This window comes from Equus quagga, chromosome 11 (assembly GCF_021613505.1).
Source record: "Equus quagga isolate Etosha38 chromosome 11, UCLA_HA_Equagga_1.0, whole genome shotgun sequence".
NCBI lineage: Eukaryota > Metazoa > Chordata > Mammalia > Perissodactyla > Equidae > Equus > Equus quagga.
In genome coordinates this window covers 104,399,699-104,415,477 of record NC_060277.1, presented here as the reverse complement: position 1 = coordinate 104,415,477, position 15,779 = coordinate 104,399,699, and the positions used below count along the sequence as shown (strand labels likewise).

The following is a 15,779-nucleotide window of genomic DNA, read 5'->3' as shown; positions in this document are numbered from 1 at the left end:
GGTCGGGGAGCATAAATTACCTCACAGGATAATGGCAGAAAGCCTCGCATGTGGCGTCCAGTGATTCATCTGGGTGGACTACTTTCACACGAAGCGAAATTCAAAAGTTCAGAGTGGGGTCATCCGGTGCCCCTCCCTCCTTGAGCACAAGAAAAATTTCCTCCTTTGTAAAGCACAGGCACAGTTGGAATCAAACTCCATCCAAACAGGAAATCACCAAGGTTCTAGGTAAAACTGGTGCCTTACTTTTAAAGGTCAAAATTTTTCATTCACTTAATGGGTGTTTCTTGAGCGCCTACTATGTGCCAGGCACATGACGTGTTGTTATGGACCTAGCATGTGCTCTGTGGGAAGACACAAAGAGAGAACAGACAACACACACACTTCTGGCAAATCTTACAGGGGAAGGACTTTCAGGGAGCTGTCTTTTTCTAAAAAATAAAAATGAAAATAAAAGGTTTCACACACGCACCCTGCCTGAGTCCCCCAAAGAGTCTGGGCTGAGAGCAGGGAAAGTGGGAGACCTAGGGCGAGGGGGGATGGGCGCGAGAAGTGGGTTGGGTGACAAGGTGGAAGGGCAGAGCCGGCAGAGGGATCGCGAGTTGGCTGGCGAGCTGCGCCAGAGGCAGGTGCCAGCTGAGAGTGGGCGGAGGTGCAGGCACCAGGCCAGACGCGGGAGGCCCGGCGTTACCTCTGCCTCTAGGAGTCGGGCGCGCAGACGAGCTTGTCCGCAGGAGCCGGGGGCACGGGCGTCCCCGCCGCCCGCAGAAGGAGCCGCGGAAACAGTCGCAGCCGCCGCCGAGCGACAGCATCCTTTGGAGAGACGCCCCAGGCTCTGCAGCCGCCTCCCTCTTCCTGGGGGCGAGCGCCGCCGCCCGCCCCCTGCCCCGCCGCCCGTCCGCCCGCAGCGCGCAGCCAGAACCCGCACCCCCGGCCTTCACCTGCCGCGGGCTCCCGGGTCGGGGGGGCGCGGGGAAGAGAAGGTGCGAGAAACAGGAGCCCGAGAGACACCATCCCCTGGTCTGCACTCCGCGCGGAGAGGGACTCCCGCCAACACCACGAGCCCTCGCGCGCCCTGCACCCGGTTCCCAAGTTCAGGGGCGGCACCTCTCAAAGCGGGGCTATCCCGCGCGGTGAGCACTCCGGCCCCATCGACCGCGGCCGGCCCGCGGGACTCCAGGCGGCCCTCTGCGCCCCGCGCGCTCCCGGGTCCCCGGCGGGGCCATGCCCCTGCTGCGCCGGGACCGCCTGCTGACCCTGCTGCTGCTGGGCGCGCTGCTCTCCGCCGACCTCTACTTCCACCTCTGGCCCCAGGTGCAGCGCCAGCTGCGGCCCCGAGAGCAGCCGCGGGGCTGCCCGTGCGCCGGCCGCGCCTCCTCCCCGGCCCCGGCCCCCGCCGCAGCCTCCTCGGACCCGCGTACGGCCGCGCACAACTTTTCCCGAGCCGGGCCCCCGGCCGAGCAGGACGGCGGCGGCCGCAGCGGCCCCGGCTCCAAGCTGCAGGCCCTCTTCGCCCACCCGCTGTACAACGTCCCGGAGGAGCCGCCTCTCCTCGGGCCCGAAGACTCGCTCCTGGCCAGCCAGGAGGCGCTGCGGTATTACCGGAGGAAGGTGGCCCGCTGGAACAGGTGAGGACCCCGCCCGCGAGGGAGCGCGCCAGCCCCGGCCTGCGGCGCTCGAGCCCCGGCCCTGGGCTCGGAGCGCGTTCCCCACCCGGACCCCGCCAGCTGCTGCGGACCTCAGACCTCAGTCCCCGAGTAGATCTCGGTGTGAGAAAAAGTTTCTATGCAGCAGCACAGCGAAGAAATGCTCTCAGCCCCTCCTCTTGAGCTTCTTGTTCGCTCCTTAGCCCCCCTCCTATTCCCTGGGCCATTTCCCCCCCTTTATCTCCTTGTCTTGATGTGGAAAGCTGCTGCTGGACTTCGGTTTTCCAGAATGCGGTTGCCAGACAGAGCAACTCCAGAGCTGGCTCGAATTCAGCACTTACCTCTCTGCTCTTGGGGCAGACCTGGGCGCCTTCCAGAAAGCAAGGCTACTCCCTGAAACTCAGCTCTTTGCCGTTCCTTGTTCCTCTGCCCAGGGTCAGAGATCACAAGAGGTCAGCTGGGGCAGAAAGTAAACGGTCAGCTCCCTGACATGGTCACTGCTCTGTTCTATTTTAAACGTGCCTTGTCTCTCTGGCAAATGTTATAACTTGAAGGCCTCTTTATCGTCGTGGTGATTCTGGCTGATTTGGAATCCCCATTGTGATAACTTGAGGCTTGACGTTTTCACAGAGGAGATAAAAATCTACCTGGGAATGTTTAAAATCGAAAGCATAATGTAGAGGGAAAAAATACCAAACATATTAGGATAAAATTAAGAAGGATGTTTTTGTAAAAGTGAGAGAGTGGGGAAGGGGGGGGATGGAGGTTGTTGGCAAAGGTGCAATGGTGAACACTGAGATCCCCAGCTGACGGCAGAAGGTTCTTACTGAGTTAGGACTCTGTTTTGAAGTGCAGTCTTGTCGCAATATCACTCACATCCAGAGTTCGCTTTTGCACCACACCCATCACTTTTCTTAATACAAGAGATTTCAAAATGAGATGTCATCGGGTAAGGTTTTATAGCCCCTCCGGAGGATGGGTAGACCATAAATCTCCGTGGAAACTGAGTACTAGCCCATTTTAACTGTTCGCTCATTATTCCGTAGTGCTGAGACTGACTGGAGGGGGAAAAAAATCTTCAGAAAGTAAAAAGAGAAGTTGAGACTTATGGGCTGAAATCACTGTGGTGGATTTCAATTGCAACTCTGTGGCGGATGATTTCGTATTAGAAAGAAAGTGGCTCTTGATTCCATTGATAATTGTATGTAGTAAAAAGGCAGTTTGAGATTGCTTCTCAGCCACTGTTATTTTCAGTATTACCTTTATGTCATCAATAGCATGGAAGTCTGGATCAGTGAACTAGGAAATTCTGCCCTGAGAAAATTATCCACACATCTACTGCAGATTTGAGGAGGAGGGACTGTGGGCGAAGTCACTTGCTTTCGTAAATGTGGCTCAGCATTCACTTCATCACATTTCTGTGGCCTTCAACTTCCCCATGTTACTTTGATCCTGAAGGAAAGTTCGAGGGAATATTTTGGCAGAAGAGCAAAAGTCTTTCTCACCAATCTCTCCTGCAATCATTTTTGAGCTTCATTTCTACACTGTTATGTGTCACAAAAACACATTTACTGACCCAAAATGATCTTGGTCATTTAACAGAGGATCAGTCCACGGGGGCTGGTGACCTTGCTGTATTCAGAGGTAACAGAGTAGTTTTATATGGTTGGTTGAATGTGACAGTTGTGATATTTACTCATCACTTCCTTCTACTACTTGAGATCACAAGTGAGGTTTGTGGGCTGTAACAGGAGGGGCAGCTGCACTGATGATGTCGAAACAGGACCTCGGAGGCAGAGAACATCCTCCCTTCACCCAAACTGTATTGTAAACATCAATGAGCTATTAATAAGCATATGGGTTGTTACTTATATCAGGGTTAAAAATGGAACCTTGAAGACTCATTAGCCAGCATGAATTTGAATCACACTCAGTTCTACTGTGAGAGAGTCACTCACTGCCTTAAGTGAGAGAGCGCCCTGGCGAATACGAGGGCATGTAGAAATGCTGATGAAGCCCGTGTGCCTGCTACGATGTGCAGGCCAAGAAAGGCTCCAGATCTCAGGGCAGACCCATAATTAGAACGGACGGCAAAGGAAGAAATAGTGAATGATCTTGCTAATTGTTTATCTCTTGCACCGACAAGCCCTCCTTATTTGTAGCCACGACCCAGCCAATGTTTAAACACTAGGGATTTATAGACATACGTGGATGCCACCATGCCAGTAATTACCTAACATTAACTGCTATCCAAAATAATTGTATCAGCAAATCATCTGCCACATCAGGAGAAGTGCAGGTAATAAGCCAAATCAGCATCTTCACCACTGGCCTAAAAGAGACCATTAGTCTGACAGTGATTTTTTTTCTTACCCTCACACTAATAAGTAATGATATGAAGCCGGAAAATATCTTTCTACAACTTGAGCTCATTACCAGTAGGAGATAGGTAATGGCCCTTATTTTCCCCCCAGCGCTTTCCCTTTTGATTTCAGTGGAAAACGGAGCTTATCCATGGTTTTGAATGTTTCAGGTTCTCAATCAATATTTTTTAATTGGATGTCAATATTTAGTTAAGTTGAAATGTGAAAGACACGTCTTGTATAGAGTGGGCTATCCACGTGCTATCTGACGCTCAGCGTTTCTGCAAAGCTCCTCGACCTGCTGTTCTTCCCTCCCTTCCTCTCAAAATGTAACTAAGTGTGGCATAATCCAAGTTAAAAATCTAATAAGGGAAAGTGTTTCTGTCAGGTCATCGGCCGCTGATCACAGGGAGTGAGCCAGTGCCAGACTCCATCAGGCATGATGACACATTTGGCACCTGTCTTGAATAGTGAAGAGGAGAGAGCGTGGGGAGCAGAGTAGTCTTCGCTACTTCAGGCCATAGACCAACAAGCCAGCCAAGCCTTTTCCTTCCAAATTCATGATGGAAGGCAGGTAGCCGTTCATGTTGTTGCTATCCTTGCATCTTAGATGCTGAGCTTCGCGTTTCTTCCCTGCCCACAAGCTGCCCAAGCCAGACAACATCTGTCCCTTGACATGTCAACGCTGGTCAGCTTGGCCTGGCCTTGTGCCCACATATCTTTGGTCGGTTCTTCTGTAACCCTCTGGTCTTGCCAGACAAGGTCAAACAAGGTCATGCCTCCCTGGTGCACAAACTCCAGCAGCTGCAGCACAAAAACCAGTTCTCAACTCTCTGCTTTTCTTTCTTGACATCTTGCTCAGGTATCAGGAAGGTTATATTTTCCCACAGTTACAGGTTCAGTGTTTCTCAGAAGTGTGTGTGTGTATCCATGTTTTTCCCACCATCGGAAGCTCCTGTCTTTCTCTCTCCTCCTACCTACTTGCTGTCCCTGAAAGAGTCTCTCCTTGAAAATCACAGCAAAGAGACTGGGCAGCTTTTCAAAAATGACAGTTGTCCAAAGGGAGTAAATTGGCCCGAGTTTTTCTGGGGGAAGCTTTGAGGAGATCCAGAAGCCAAGGCAGATATAGGAGATGGAGGCAGAAAGAGCCAAGAGAAATGAAAAAGAATTCAGCTGGAAATGAGAATTGTCCGGGCTAGGAGTTTTTGAAAGAAAAGCTGCTTCCTACCATAGCGTCTGTGGAATGAAAGAGACAATCTTTTTATTCTCACCTCCTTTTTCTCCCCTCACTCCCATCTTTTTATCTCTTTCCCGCTTATCTCATGCTGACCCCTGACTGTTTGGAACATAGATTTATTGGGAGCAGGCAGCTCAACCCGCAGAGCAGATAAAAGTCCCAGTTCTTACTCTTGGCTGGTGGTTGTTTGCCTTTTTCCCAGAGTCAGTGGGGCCTTGGCCCCTTGTCTCATTCTTCAGCCAGTGATGCCAGGCTAAGAAAGGAAATGGCCTCCTTGGATTTGAAAATGGACCTCAACCATGACCTGCGTGCATGTGGTTAACAGAGGGAGTAGGAATCCTGACTTCTACTTCCCATTTCTCCCAATTAGAGCCTTGCTTAACTGGTTTGGGAAAAGCTATTATTTTAGTGGTTTCTGAATCCCTGGACTTATAGCTAAAGGAAACCTCTCCACTCTCCCCAAAATCAAAAGCTCTAAGTAGATGGTTTCTGAGAGGGCTAATCTGGAGGCCATTTTCAGGCCCGTTCTCCATCATTCCAAAGCCGGATCCTCACTGCCATTACCACGACAAAGACCTAAATCAAGGAGGATATAGTGGTGTTCATCCAAGGGGGACGGGCCCTTCCTGTTTCCGAATACATCAAAATGAAGCCCCTCAGCCAAGAACTGGAGGATGTTGATCAGCTGTTCCATTGTTCCCAACCCCTCACACTCTCCTTTCACCCCACTCAAGTTCTCATCAATCCTGGGAACTCAACTGACTAATTCTTTGCATGCAGATTCTCCTACCTGAAACATGCTTGGTGTGTGCCAAGTACTTTACATATACTTGTTAATTTAAGTGTTACAGCTTCCCTAAAAGTAGATGCGTGTGGTAGATAGAATTCCAAGATGGCGTCACTAGATTCCTTGCCCCGGGTACACACACCTTCTCCTCATGATTCGATCAAATGCTAATCTAGGTACTGCCTGAAAGAGATGTAATGAAAGTCCCAGATCAGATGTAATTGAAGTCCCAGATCAGGTGACCTTGGGATAGGGAGATTATCCAGCTGTGCCGGACCTAATCACATAAGCTCTTTAAAAGCAGAAAGTTTTCTCTGGCTGATTGAAGAAGACTAAGTCAGAGATTCAAAGTACAATATTGATTTGATGTGCCGTTGCTGACTTGAAGATGGAGAGGGCCATGTGGCAAAGAAGATGAATGACTGTTAGGAGCTAAGATTGGCCCCCAGCTGACAGCCAGCGAGGAAATGGGAACCTCAGTTCTACAACCACAAGGAAATGCATTCTGCCAACAACAAGAATGGACTTGGAAGCAGAATTTTCCCCAGAGCCTTCAGACAGGAACTCAACCTATCCTTCCACTTAACTTCAGCCTTCTAAACCCTGCGCAGAGAATGTAGCCACACCAAGCTGGCCTTCTGACCTACAACTCTGTGTAAGTTTGTTTGTAAGTGGGTGTTGTTTTAATCCACTAGGTTCATGGTAATTTGTTACACAGCAATAGAAAACAAATACAGTATTGCTGTTTACCTTACTTTATAGAGAAAACTGGGGATGCGAAGGTTACATAACTTGCTTTCTGAAGTCAGGCAGCAATCAAACCACAGGCAGGCTTTTTACCCAGAGGGTCTGGCTGCAGAATCCATGCTCCAACCATCAGCTCCCCCACCCCTGCATCCTTTGATGTCCACAGGTCCTAGCTCTTCTGGAAAGGCTTTTCTGGCTGCCTCCACCCATTCAGGTCCCTCCCTGACTAGATGCATCCTCTCTATATAATTCCATATTATTTTTTATGACTGCATGGTCCAGCTTCATGGCAGCTGCCTGAGCTTCATGTGAGAATGAAGAGCCACTTGCTCCTGGCATGAAAAGCCCCTAGCTTGCATGTGGTCACTCTAATACATCTGTTTCATGGTTTCCCATCGGGGAGAGCCAAAGTAAATATCTGTGGAACAAATAATTGGGAACAGACAACATCAGGATCTGGGGGCTGTTAGTCAATGGCCTATCATCTCTTATGAAAAAAGCCTTGAACAAAAACAATCCCAACTGTCACCCCACCTGCAGCTCGTCTGCCCCTGCGTATAAAAGGCGAAGGCAAGACCACCCTCCAGAGACACTCTGAAATCTGGATCTGGGGTGCTCTCTCTATTACAGTAGCCTAAATAAAATCAATTAAAGAAAATAAAAAACACCCTGCAGGAAAGTTGACACAGTGTCATTTGCGAAGAAGAGGGAATTTCCTCAGCTCCTCATGCTGTCTGAGGAAGAACAGCCAGGAAGTCTTGCATTAAAGAAAAGTGGGAAATGCAGAGACCCTGACTTGACCAAGGCCGTCCCCACTCTGCCCTTGGCAGGTGCTGACCTGTGTTTTCCTTGTGATTACTCATTAAGCTGGAGGCTGGCGAGAGCCGGTGGATTTTGCTGAAGTCGGGTTGCACATGGCTAGAAGCCGAGTGGGGATACCATTCTAAACAGCTGCGGCTTTAGTGGAGCAGAAGTTACTGGGTCTAAGAGTTTCGTGTGCCTATTATTATAGGCAGACGCACACATATGCCTAATGAAAACCACAGTATGGGGGGAAAAGGCTTAGTTCTTTTTGTGGCCTGTCACTCAGCAGAATGCCCTATGATTGAAACGTGGCATCAGGATGGAAGTGAGTTTGGGTGGCTTGAAGATGCCAGTAGCCAGGACTTTCAATCTCTGGAACCTGACCTTAGAGGTCAAGACAGCCAGCATAATTTGGCTTGAGCAAGAGGCAAAGAACCAGAAAAGGGCCTATTTTATTGCGTTCACTAATAATAAACCAGATAAATTTGGGAAGCCACAGGAAGTGCGGAAGTGGAAGATTATGGTTCCTAAGAAGCCAAGAACCTGTAATAAAATTCAGCAAAATATGGAGATTAGAAGAGAAACTTAAGGAGTGTCAGCTCGGGGGCACATGGACTGAGAAGCAGGACCATAAGAAAGGTGGCCTGGGAGGAGATGGGATTTTAGAACATTCGAGAGAGGCTGATGCGCTAGAAAAGAGCTCTGAGGGCAGAAGAAACTCAGAGTTGTTCGGCCCTGGGAAGTTAAGTGCAGCTCTCAGAGAGCAAACTTGCCTTCAGCTGTCAACACCTGGGTCAAGCTCTGGAGGGCGTGGGTAAATATTTTTACGAGGTTCACTGAAATGGAGTCTATATGGAGAGACAAATTGTCTCTCCTGGCCAATTCAAGTGTCCCACCGTCTCAGTTTCATCAACTCAAATGGGATTTTTATATTTATGACTTGCTTTCTTCTGTGGCTGAATAGTTACAAATCTTGTAGGGATAGTGTATTTATCTGAAATCACAGTTCAGCTCATGTTTTTTCACTCTGAGTTAAGAATCATGCACAACTAGTAGCTGCTTATTTATGCATTGGTGCTCCTCTGAGCCCTGAGACATAGTAGAGAATATCAGACTGCACAATTTCACAGCCAAATCGAGCCCCTTGTTAACCACCATTTAACTGCAGGGGTTTTTTTAACTGGGCTCATGGGACCCCACTGGGCTCAAGTGATAAGGTCCATATTTCCCTTAATTTTTATGCAAAATTTGCATTCTGTGCATATGTTTATTTTCCTAGGAAATAGTTTATTATATTTGCCAAGCATTACCTACATTCATCAAGATACTGTGGTTTCAAGTGACAGAAACCCAACTCAGATTGGAGCAGGAAAAGGAAATGTAGAGACTCAAGTAACCAGAACTCATTAAGGGCAGCTGTCTCTCCTCTCCCTCTCCTTAGTTCATCTGCCTGTCCTAATCCCCTCCTGGGGCTTCATGTCCCAACGGCCTTGGCACTAGAACAAAGACGGCTTCTCCCATTTGCAAAAAGACAGATCCTGAGCAAGGACGCTGATTGGCCAGGTTTGGGAATACAGGCTGTAGAGGGCTATGATTGGCCCAGCTTTGTGGCGGATGCCCACTCCTGGACCAATCGCTGATGCCAGGGCGGCCGAGTCATTGGAAACTCCACGCACAGCTCTCCATTCAGTGCGCTGGCTCTGTGTGGGGAAGAGCGCAGAGCCAGTGCCGTGGAGGAAATGCACGCATGATGCGAAAAAGTTTCTCAGTTTATGCTTGCTGCAGTTTCTGACTCCTATGGGCACTGTTCTGGAGTTTTAATTAGACTTCTTAAAAAGAAATTCATTCATAACAAATTCCTAACTTGCAGAATTTTTATACCAACCATAAAATCCTCCCAAGAAGATAATAATCTTTATTTATTTGGGCTTTCTCTTAAATCAACCTTACTGTTTTCATGGGAGCCTGAAGAAGAAATTGATAGGGAGGCAGCCCATTCATTGGCTCATGTCTCTTTCTCCTGAAAAGAGACATCCACTAGGAACTGAGATACCTGCGTGTTCATCCAGGTGCCTTCTCAAGGCCTGCATTCCTCCTTTTGAAATGAAGAGCGTGAGTCTGTGGTCCCTGAAGCCTCCTGCAGCTCTAGTTTCCAAGCTTTGGAATCCCCAATGTATAAAATAGATAAAATTTGTGACTTAATGCTGTAAATCTAATTTATAAGGGCAAATATGTAAAAATATTTTTTAAAGTTAATAAAGAACAAGAAGGATAATAGGATTATTAGCTCAAGCTTTCAAAATTGGCAGTAATGGAATACAGGAATCATTTTGTTTCAGGACCCAATTAATTTCTGCTTTTTTTTTTTTTTTGGTAGCAGAGTATTGATATAACAGATTTCAGCTTGTAAATTAGATGTACACAATGTTACAAGTTTTATCTATTTTATACATTGGGGATTCTGTGTGAGATTTCTTTTGAAAAAAAGGTTCCATTCTAGAAAATTTTTGAAAACCACTGATTTGGCATGGATGGAAATAGGGTAAACTTCTTTTCTTCCTTTCTCTAAAATTGATGTGCCTGAAACCAAGCCTCCTGCTCCCCTTTCCCTCCACTACTAGCTATTAGCACTAATGACAGCATAATGCTTGCTCTCTGATGACCACCCCCCTCTGCCCGCATGGCTTTGCCCATGCTTCTCGCCACTTGAACCCAGGAGACCATCTTTTAGGCCCTGTGTATTGTTTGTTTTTGCTACATAACAAATCACTCCAAAACCTAGTGGAACCATTTATTTATCCAGCCTCCATAACTGTGAGAAATAAATTCTCTGGTTTAAGCCCCCCAGCCTGTGGCATTTTGTTTAGCAGCCCAAACAGACTAATACAGAGGCTGGCTCACCTGGAATAGCCGTGGACAGTCGGCTGGCTTACGCCTGGTTCCACCGCAGCTCCCTGGGGCAGAGGCACAGCCATCTCTGAAACTGTCTCCCTCCTCCCAGTGTGGTCCTTCCAGCTTCAAGAGGCCTCTTGGCCTCCCTATTCAAGCCGCCTCAGCCTCCCTAACTCCCAAACAAGAAACCTCAATCCTCTTGTAGGGCCTAGTGTTTAGCTCTTCATATTTTTAATCCATCTGTTTATGGACATCATTAAACTCCCCTTCCTTCTTTAGACCATTTTTTAGGTCAAAAGCTGAAAATTGGCTCTTTGTCTCTCTTTGCATTTCTCCTATAATAGTCCTAATCCTCCCCAAGACCACAGATGCTCTCTCTGATTGAATGGGTCAAGTACACATCATCATCTCACAAGGCTTTTAAAGCTTGCTTTATAAGTTTTTATATACTTCCTTTCATATTAACCAATATAATATTTAGAACAATAATGAAGATTTGCTTTTCCTTATCAGCTGTGTTAAGTGTCTGTAGTTTATCAACAAATTTCCAAAGACCATAGTCTGTCCATTTATCTATAAGGCATCTGTAATAATAATTGTTATCACATATTAACACTATGAATATGCAAAGTTTTGTTCAACTTCCTAAAGCTCTTTTAAACAGTCTGTAATTAGTTTATTAGTGAGAAGGATTTGTTTTTACAGCCAGGAAGAGATTCACCTGATTATCCCCATGGGAGGATGTCCAGTCAATCCATATTTTATCATAAAACAGCATCCCCTGGCATTGCCCCAGGCTGATGAGGCTTCAGTTGTCCGCAGTGGACTCCATGTAGGACCCCTGGTGAAAACACTCTGCAGGAACCACAAGTTCTGCCCTTGTACTGAGATCCTCGGAGGCCAGTCCCTCAGAGAACACTTTGAAATGGACAAAAACCTCAGTGCAACTCGATAGCATCAAGGTAGCACAGGAAACAATGTGTGCTCTGTGTTTATTATAATCATGATCGTTATGTTATTATAATATAGCAGTGAGAAACTGAGAGCTTCTAGTATAATTTGCTATCAGAAAATTAAATATATTATCAAGGATGGAATTATTTTTTTTTGCTGAGGAAGATTTGCCCTGAGCTAACATCCGTGCCAATCTTCCTCTATGTTGTATGTGGGTCTCCGCCACAGCAGGGCCACTGACAAGTGGTGTAGGTCTGCGCCTGGGAACTGAACCCATGCTGCCAAAGCAGAGTGTGCCAAACTTAACCAATGGGCCACCAGGCCGGCCCTAAGGATGGATATTGTACCACAAACTTTTCTGCCTTGGTAGCCTGGACCCCTTGGTAGAGAGCCCTTTATGAGCTGCACCATGACACCTGGATGCCTGAGATGACCCACTTCTAGGAACTTGGAAGCCAAGTCTTTAAGCCATCAGATCTCTCAGCATTTCCTCAGCAAGTTCTGAAAAGAGAATTGAGTCTCAGTATTTGTTTCCTAGGGCTCTGTAACAAATCGCCACTGTCTAAGCCACTGTTCATGGCTTGAAACAATATAAATTTATTCTTTCACAATCCTGGAGGCTGGAATCTGAACGCAAGTTGTTGGCAGGGCAGTACTCCCTCCAGAAGGACTATGGGAGACTCTGTTCTTAGCCTCTTCTAACTTGTAGTGGCTGCCAGCATTCCTTGACTTGTGGTCACATTATCCCAATGTCTACCTGCATGGTCACATCATCTCCTCTGCTATCTCTATGTGTCTGTGTCATCTCCTCTTCTGTGCCTTTCTCCTATAGGGACACCTGTCATTGGATTTAGGGCTCACCGGACAATCCAAGACATTCTCATCTCAAGAACTTTAACTTATTTACATCCGTACGGACTCTTTTTCCAAATAAGGTCGCATTCACAGGTTCTAGGAACTAGGTCATGGATGTTTCTTTTGGGGCACCACCATGCAGCCCATTGTGGTCACATCTCATTATAAATATAAAGGCCACGTAGTTACCATTTTATTTTTTAAAAGATTTTTTTATAATTTACATAGAAGATAAAAGATTATCTCCTAGATAATCTTTTAGCTATATCCTAAAGATAATTATGATATATCTCATTATAAAATAAATGTAAAATAGTTGAGAAAAATGGATCAAAGGGAAAATAAGGATACACAAGACCAATGGAGCCAAGAGTGAAGAACTTCTCAGAGCACTTGCACTGAAAACCTACCCACCCCAGATTAGCTCTGCTCAGGGGAACCACCAGTCATGTCTGTAGGGTAAAAACCTACCAGTGGCCCAGAAAGAGCACAGTAATTCCTAGAAATTCCCTGCACCCCTCCTCACCTCCTACATCTCATAGGACACTAGTGATGTAAGGACCAGCATCCTCCACCTTAGAAGAGTTCCCTGTTGATGGCTCTTAGTGCAGTCCTCAGTATGAGCAGGCACTGTGTTCCAGGGCAAATCTATACAGTCACGTCTACACAGGGCCCACACTGCCCAGTCCTGGCACTCCGGCCTACTAGCTTGCCTTATCTAAGGAGAGGACTTAAAACATTGAGGTTCCAGAGGAAAGGGCAATGGGCACATCCTTTGGGCATGTCCTCATCAATCTTGCTTTTTTAGCAGAACTTCTGATTCATGCTGAGTGGCAGTGCATTAGGATGAAACTTGCTGACCTAAAATAAATAGACAGCCAGTTGTTTCTGCAGCAAAAATGGGTTTATTCAGAATCAGCAAAGATTTGCAATTTGGGACATGCATGCTGTGGTGACCCATAGGCAAATCCCAAGACAGAAAAGAAGGGGCTTGCTTTTATACAGCAAAGGGGGAGTCGGGAGGGGCTGTTCTAAACGAAAGTCCATTGGAGGAAAGTAACAGTTCAGGGTGTGACTGCTTCTCAGTGGCTGGGTTGTTGCCAGGACGGGAGAGAAATCTTCCTTCAATAGTAAAGTAGTTGTACTTCCTGCCTGAGATTCAAGGGTATGTCTCTTCCTGTTTGGAGTAATTGACCACATATGAAGAGCATGAGAGCTTCCCCTAGAGGCCTTCCCAACTCTGATAGTCTAGGTTTCTTTTTATTAATTTCCACTGACTCCTGGCAGCGCCCGGAGTGCAGCTTGTCAGGCTTGTCATTCAGCGCAGAGACATAGACTTGGCAATTAGCTGAACTTGGAAGTAGGAACAAAAAGCTCTTTATAAAGGTCATGGAGTCAAACAGGATGGGTGAGTGAACTTAGCCACCGGCTTCTGTCCGGAGGGGAGCTAGAGGTCAGAGAGACAGCCTGGGTTCTCCTCTGACGATACTTTTGAATCTGCTGTGACAGATGAGCCAATGGGTAATCAATAGCTCAAAGCCACATGCCAGGGAATGTGGCTGCAAAATGTTGGCTGGAAAAATATTAAAATAGATTATAACCAAATGCTCACCTTAGGTATTTAAAAACCGTCAGTGAAACCACCATTGAGTTCCTAATTTGAGCATTGTAACTTACTGGTGGGCCCACCAGGTTAAATTCACTGCAAAATGCACACGTCAGGTAACTGAATGAGGTGTCATTCTGTTCTGTTATTAGCTGCAAATCCATAAAAGGTAGTGTAGGTCGGCCAAAAATGATGAGCTTGGATTGACGGCAATTGATCTGCAGCCCTTCTTTTAGGGAATAACAGAGCCAGTGGTCTGTTTAGGCTACTTGTAATTTGTGATATTGCAACCATTTTATCGGCATATGTGGAAATGCTTCTTCCTCATCTCCTGACAAGGGGTGCTGTGCCCAACTCATCCAAAAATATTATTTACTCATTAAGATATAAATTAACAAGCAGATGGGCCCGAACAGTGGGACCCCGCTGGAGGTGATCAGATGGCTCCTTCTTGTTCTTGTCCTTCAGGTCACCTTTCAAGACTGCCCACTCCGACAGGTCTCTCCTGTCCCACCAGCCTACAGGGGTGCTAGACCCTCTTTTACCAACTCCTGCATTGTGTTCATCAGGGCTTTTACCATAACTTAACGCCTTCTTGTTTACTGATATGATTAGCATTTAACCTCTCTGGACTGTAAGCTTTGTAAGACTGTATTCACTTGAATGGATATATCCACATCCTAATCCCCAAAGTCTGTCACTGTTATCTTATTTGGAAGAAAAAAACGTCTTTGTAGATGTAATTAAGAATCTTGAGATAAGGAGATCATCCTCGATTACCTGGGTGGGCCCTAAATCTTATAAGTGCCCTTATAAGGGAAAAGCAGAGCAAAATTAGACACAGACAGAAGAGGGGAAGACAATGTGATGGAGAAGGCAGAGCCTGGAGCGATGGGGCCACAAGCCAAGGAATGCTGATCACCACCAGAAGCTGGAAGAGGCAAGGAATGGGTCCTCCCCTGGAACCTGCAGAAGGATCACAGCCCTGCTTGTGACAGTGCCTGGGGCCGTGTGTGTGCTACGTAAGGGTTAGCTATTTTCCTTATTATTCAGGCCTAGAGACCCACTGAATTTCAAGACCCAGCTCTTGAATTTGATCTTTGCTCACAAGAACAGAGGTCCACGTGGTTCCCACACCTGGGACGGTCCCTGGTATGCCCCTTCTCGTCCGGGTCCCCTCTCTTTCAGGTCCACTCCAGCTCCGAGGCCCTTATCTCTGGATAGGTCTTACTCAACCGCTGAGCCAGAGCTGTGAGTCTGTGAGGTCAGGATGGGGCTGGAGACCCAGTTAGCCAATGTGAAAACAAGTGGTCTATTGCGACACAGCACGAAACCAGCTCCGAGAGGAGGAAGTGGTTGTATTTCAACCAGAAGGGAATGAGTTTGTGCCGGGAAATCAGCCCATTTGGCAAAATCTCACTGAAATCTTGGTACAGTCATTGCTTTCTCAACAGCAAACAGATGAACAGGTTTAGGGTTCCAACCCCACCACCAGCATCCTGATCTTTAAGGAGATTCCATCAACATTTTAAATCAGTCTTTGATAAAGCGTTGCTTCCTCTGCAGCCTTTGAGGGAGAGCAGAAAAGACTCAGGTCGGAAACCTGGTTGTTAGTTCCCCTTTTCCTTTGACTCTGTTGTTCTTCCACTTTGTGGATGTCAGTTTCCTCCTGTGTAGATTGGAGGGATGATCTATTCGCGGGTCCTGAGAGGACTGGAATGAGATGATACACGGAAAGAACCCAAAAATACATTTGTAATAAGCTCTACACAAATGCAAATTATTAATAGTATGAAGGAAAAAAATGCATCCTGCGTTAAATAAGTACCATGAGGTTATAGCAAAGACACCAAAATCCACATGTCCCCCCTGTGTGTCCTGGCCCCCT

General features: G+C 46.9%; 1 protein-coding gene across 1 annotated transcript in view; it reads left to right on the top strand.

Annotated features, from left to right (window-relative positions):
- The first annotated feature begins 1,223 nt into the window (after positions 1 to 1,223).
- The window catches only part of FAM20A (FAM20A golgi associated secretory pathway pseudokinase), a 58,478-nt gene continuing 43,922 nt past the window's right edge, over positions 1,224 to 15,779 (top strand). The window contains exon 1 of the mRNA XM_046676249.1: positions 1,224 to 1,628. Within this exon, the coding sequence (XP_046532205.1) occupies positions 1,225 to 1,628 (404 nt within the window). The 5' untranslated portion in view covers position 1,224. The remainder of the gene's footprint in view (positions 1,629 to 15,779) is intronic.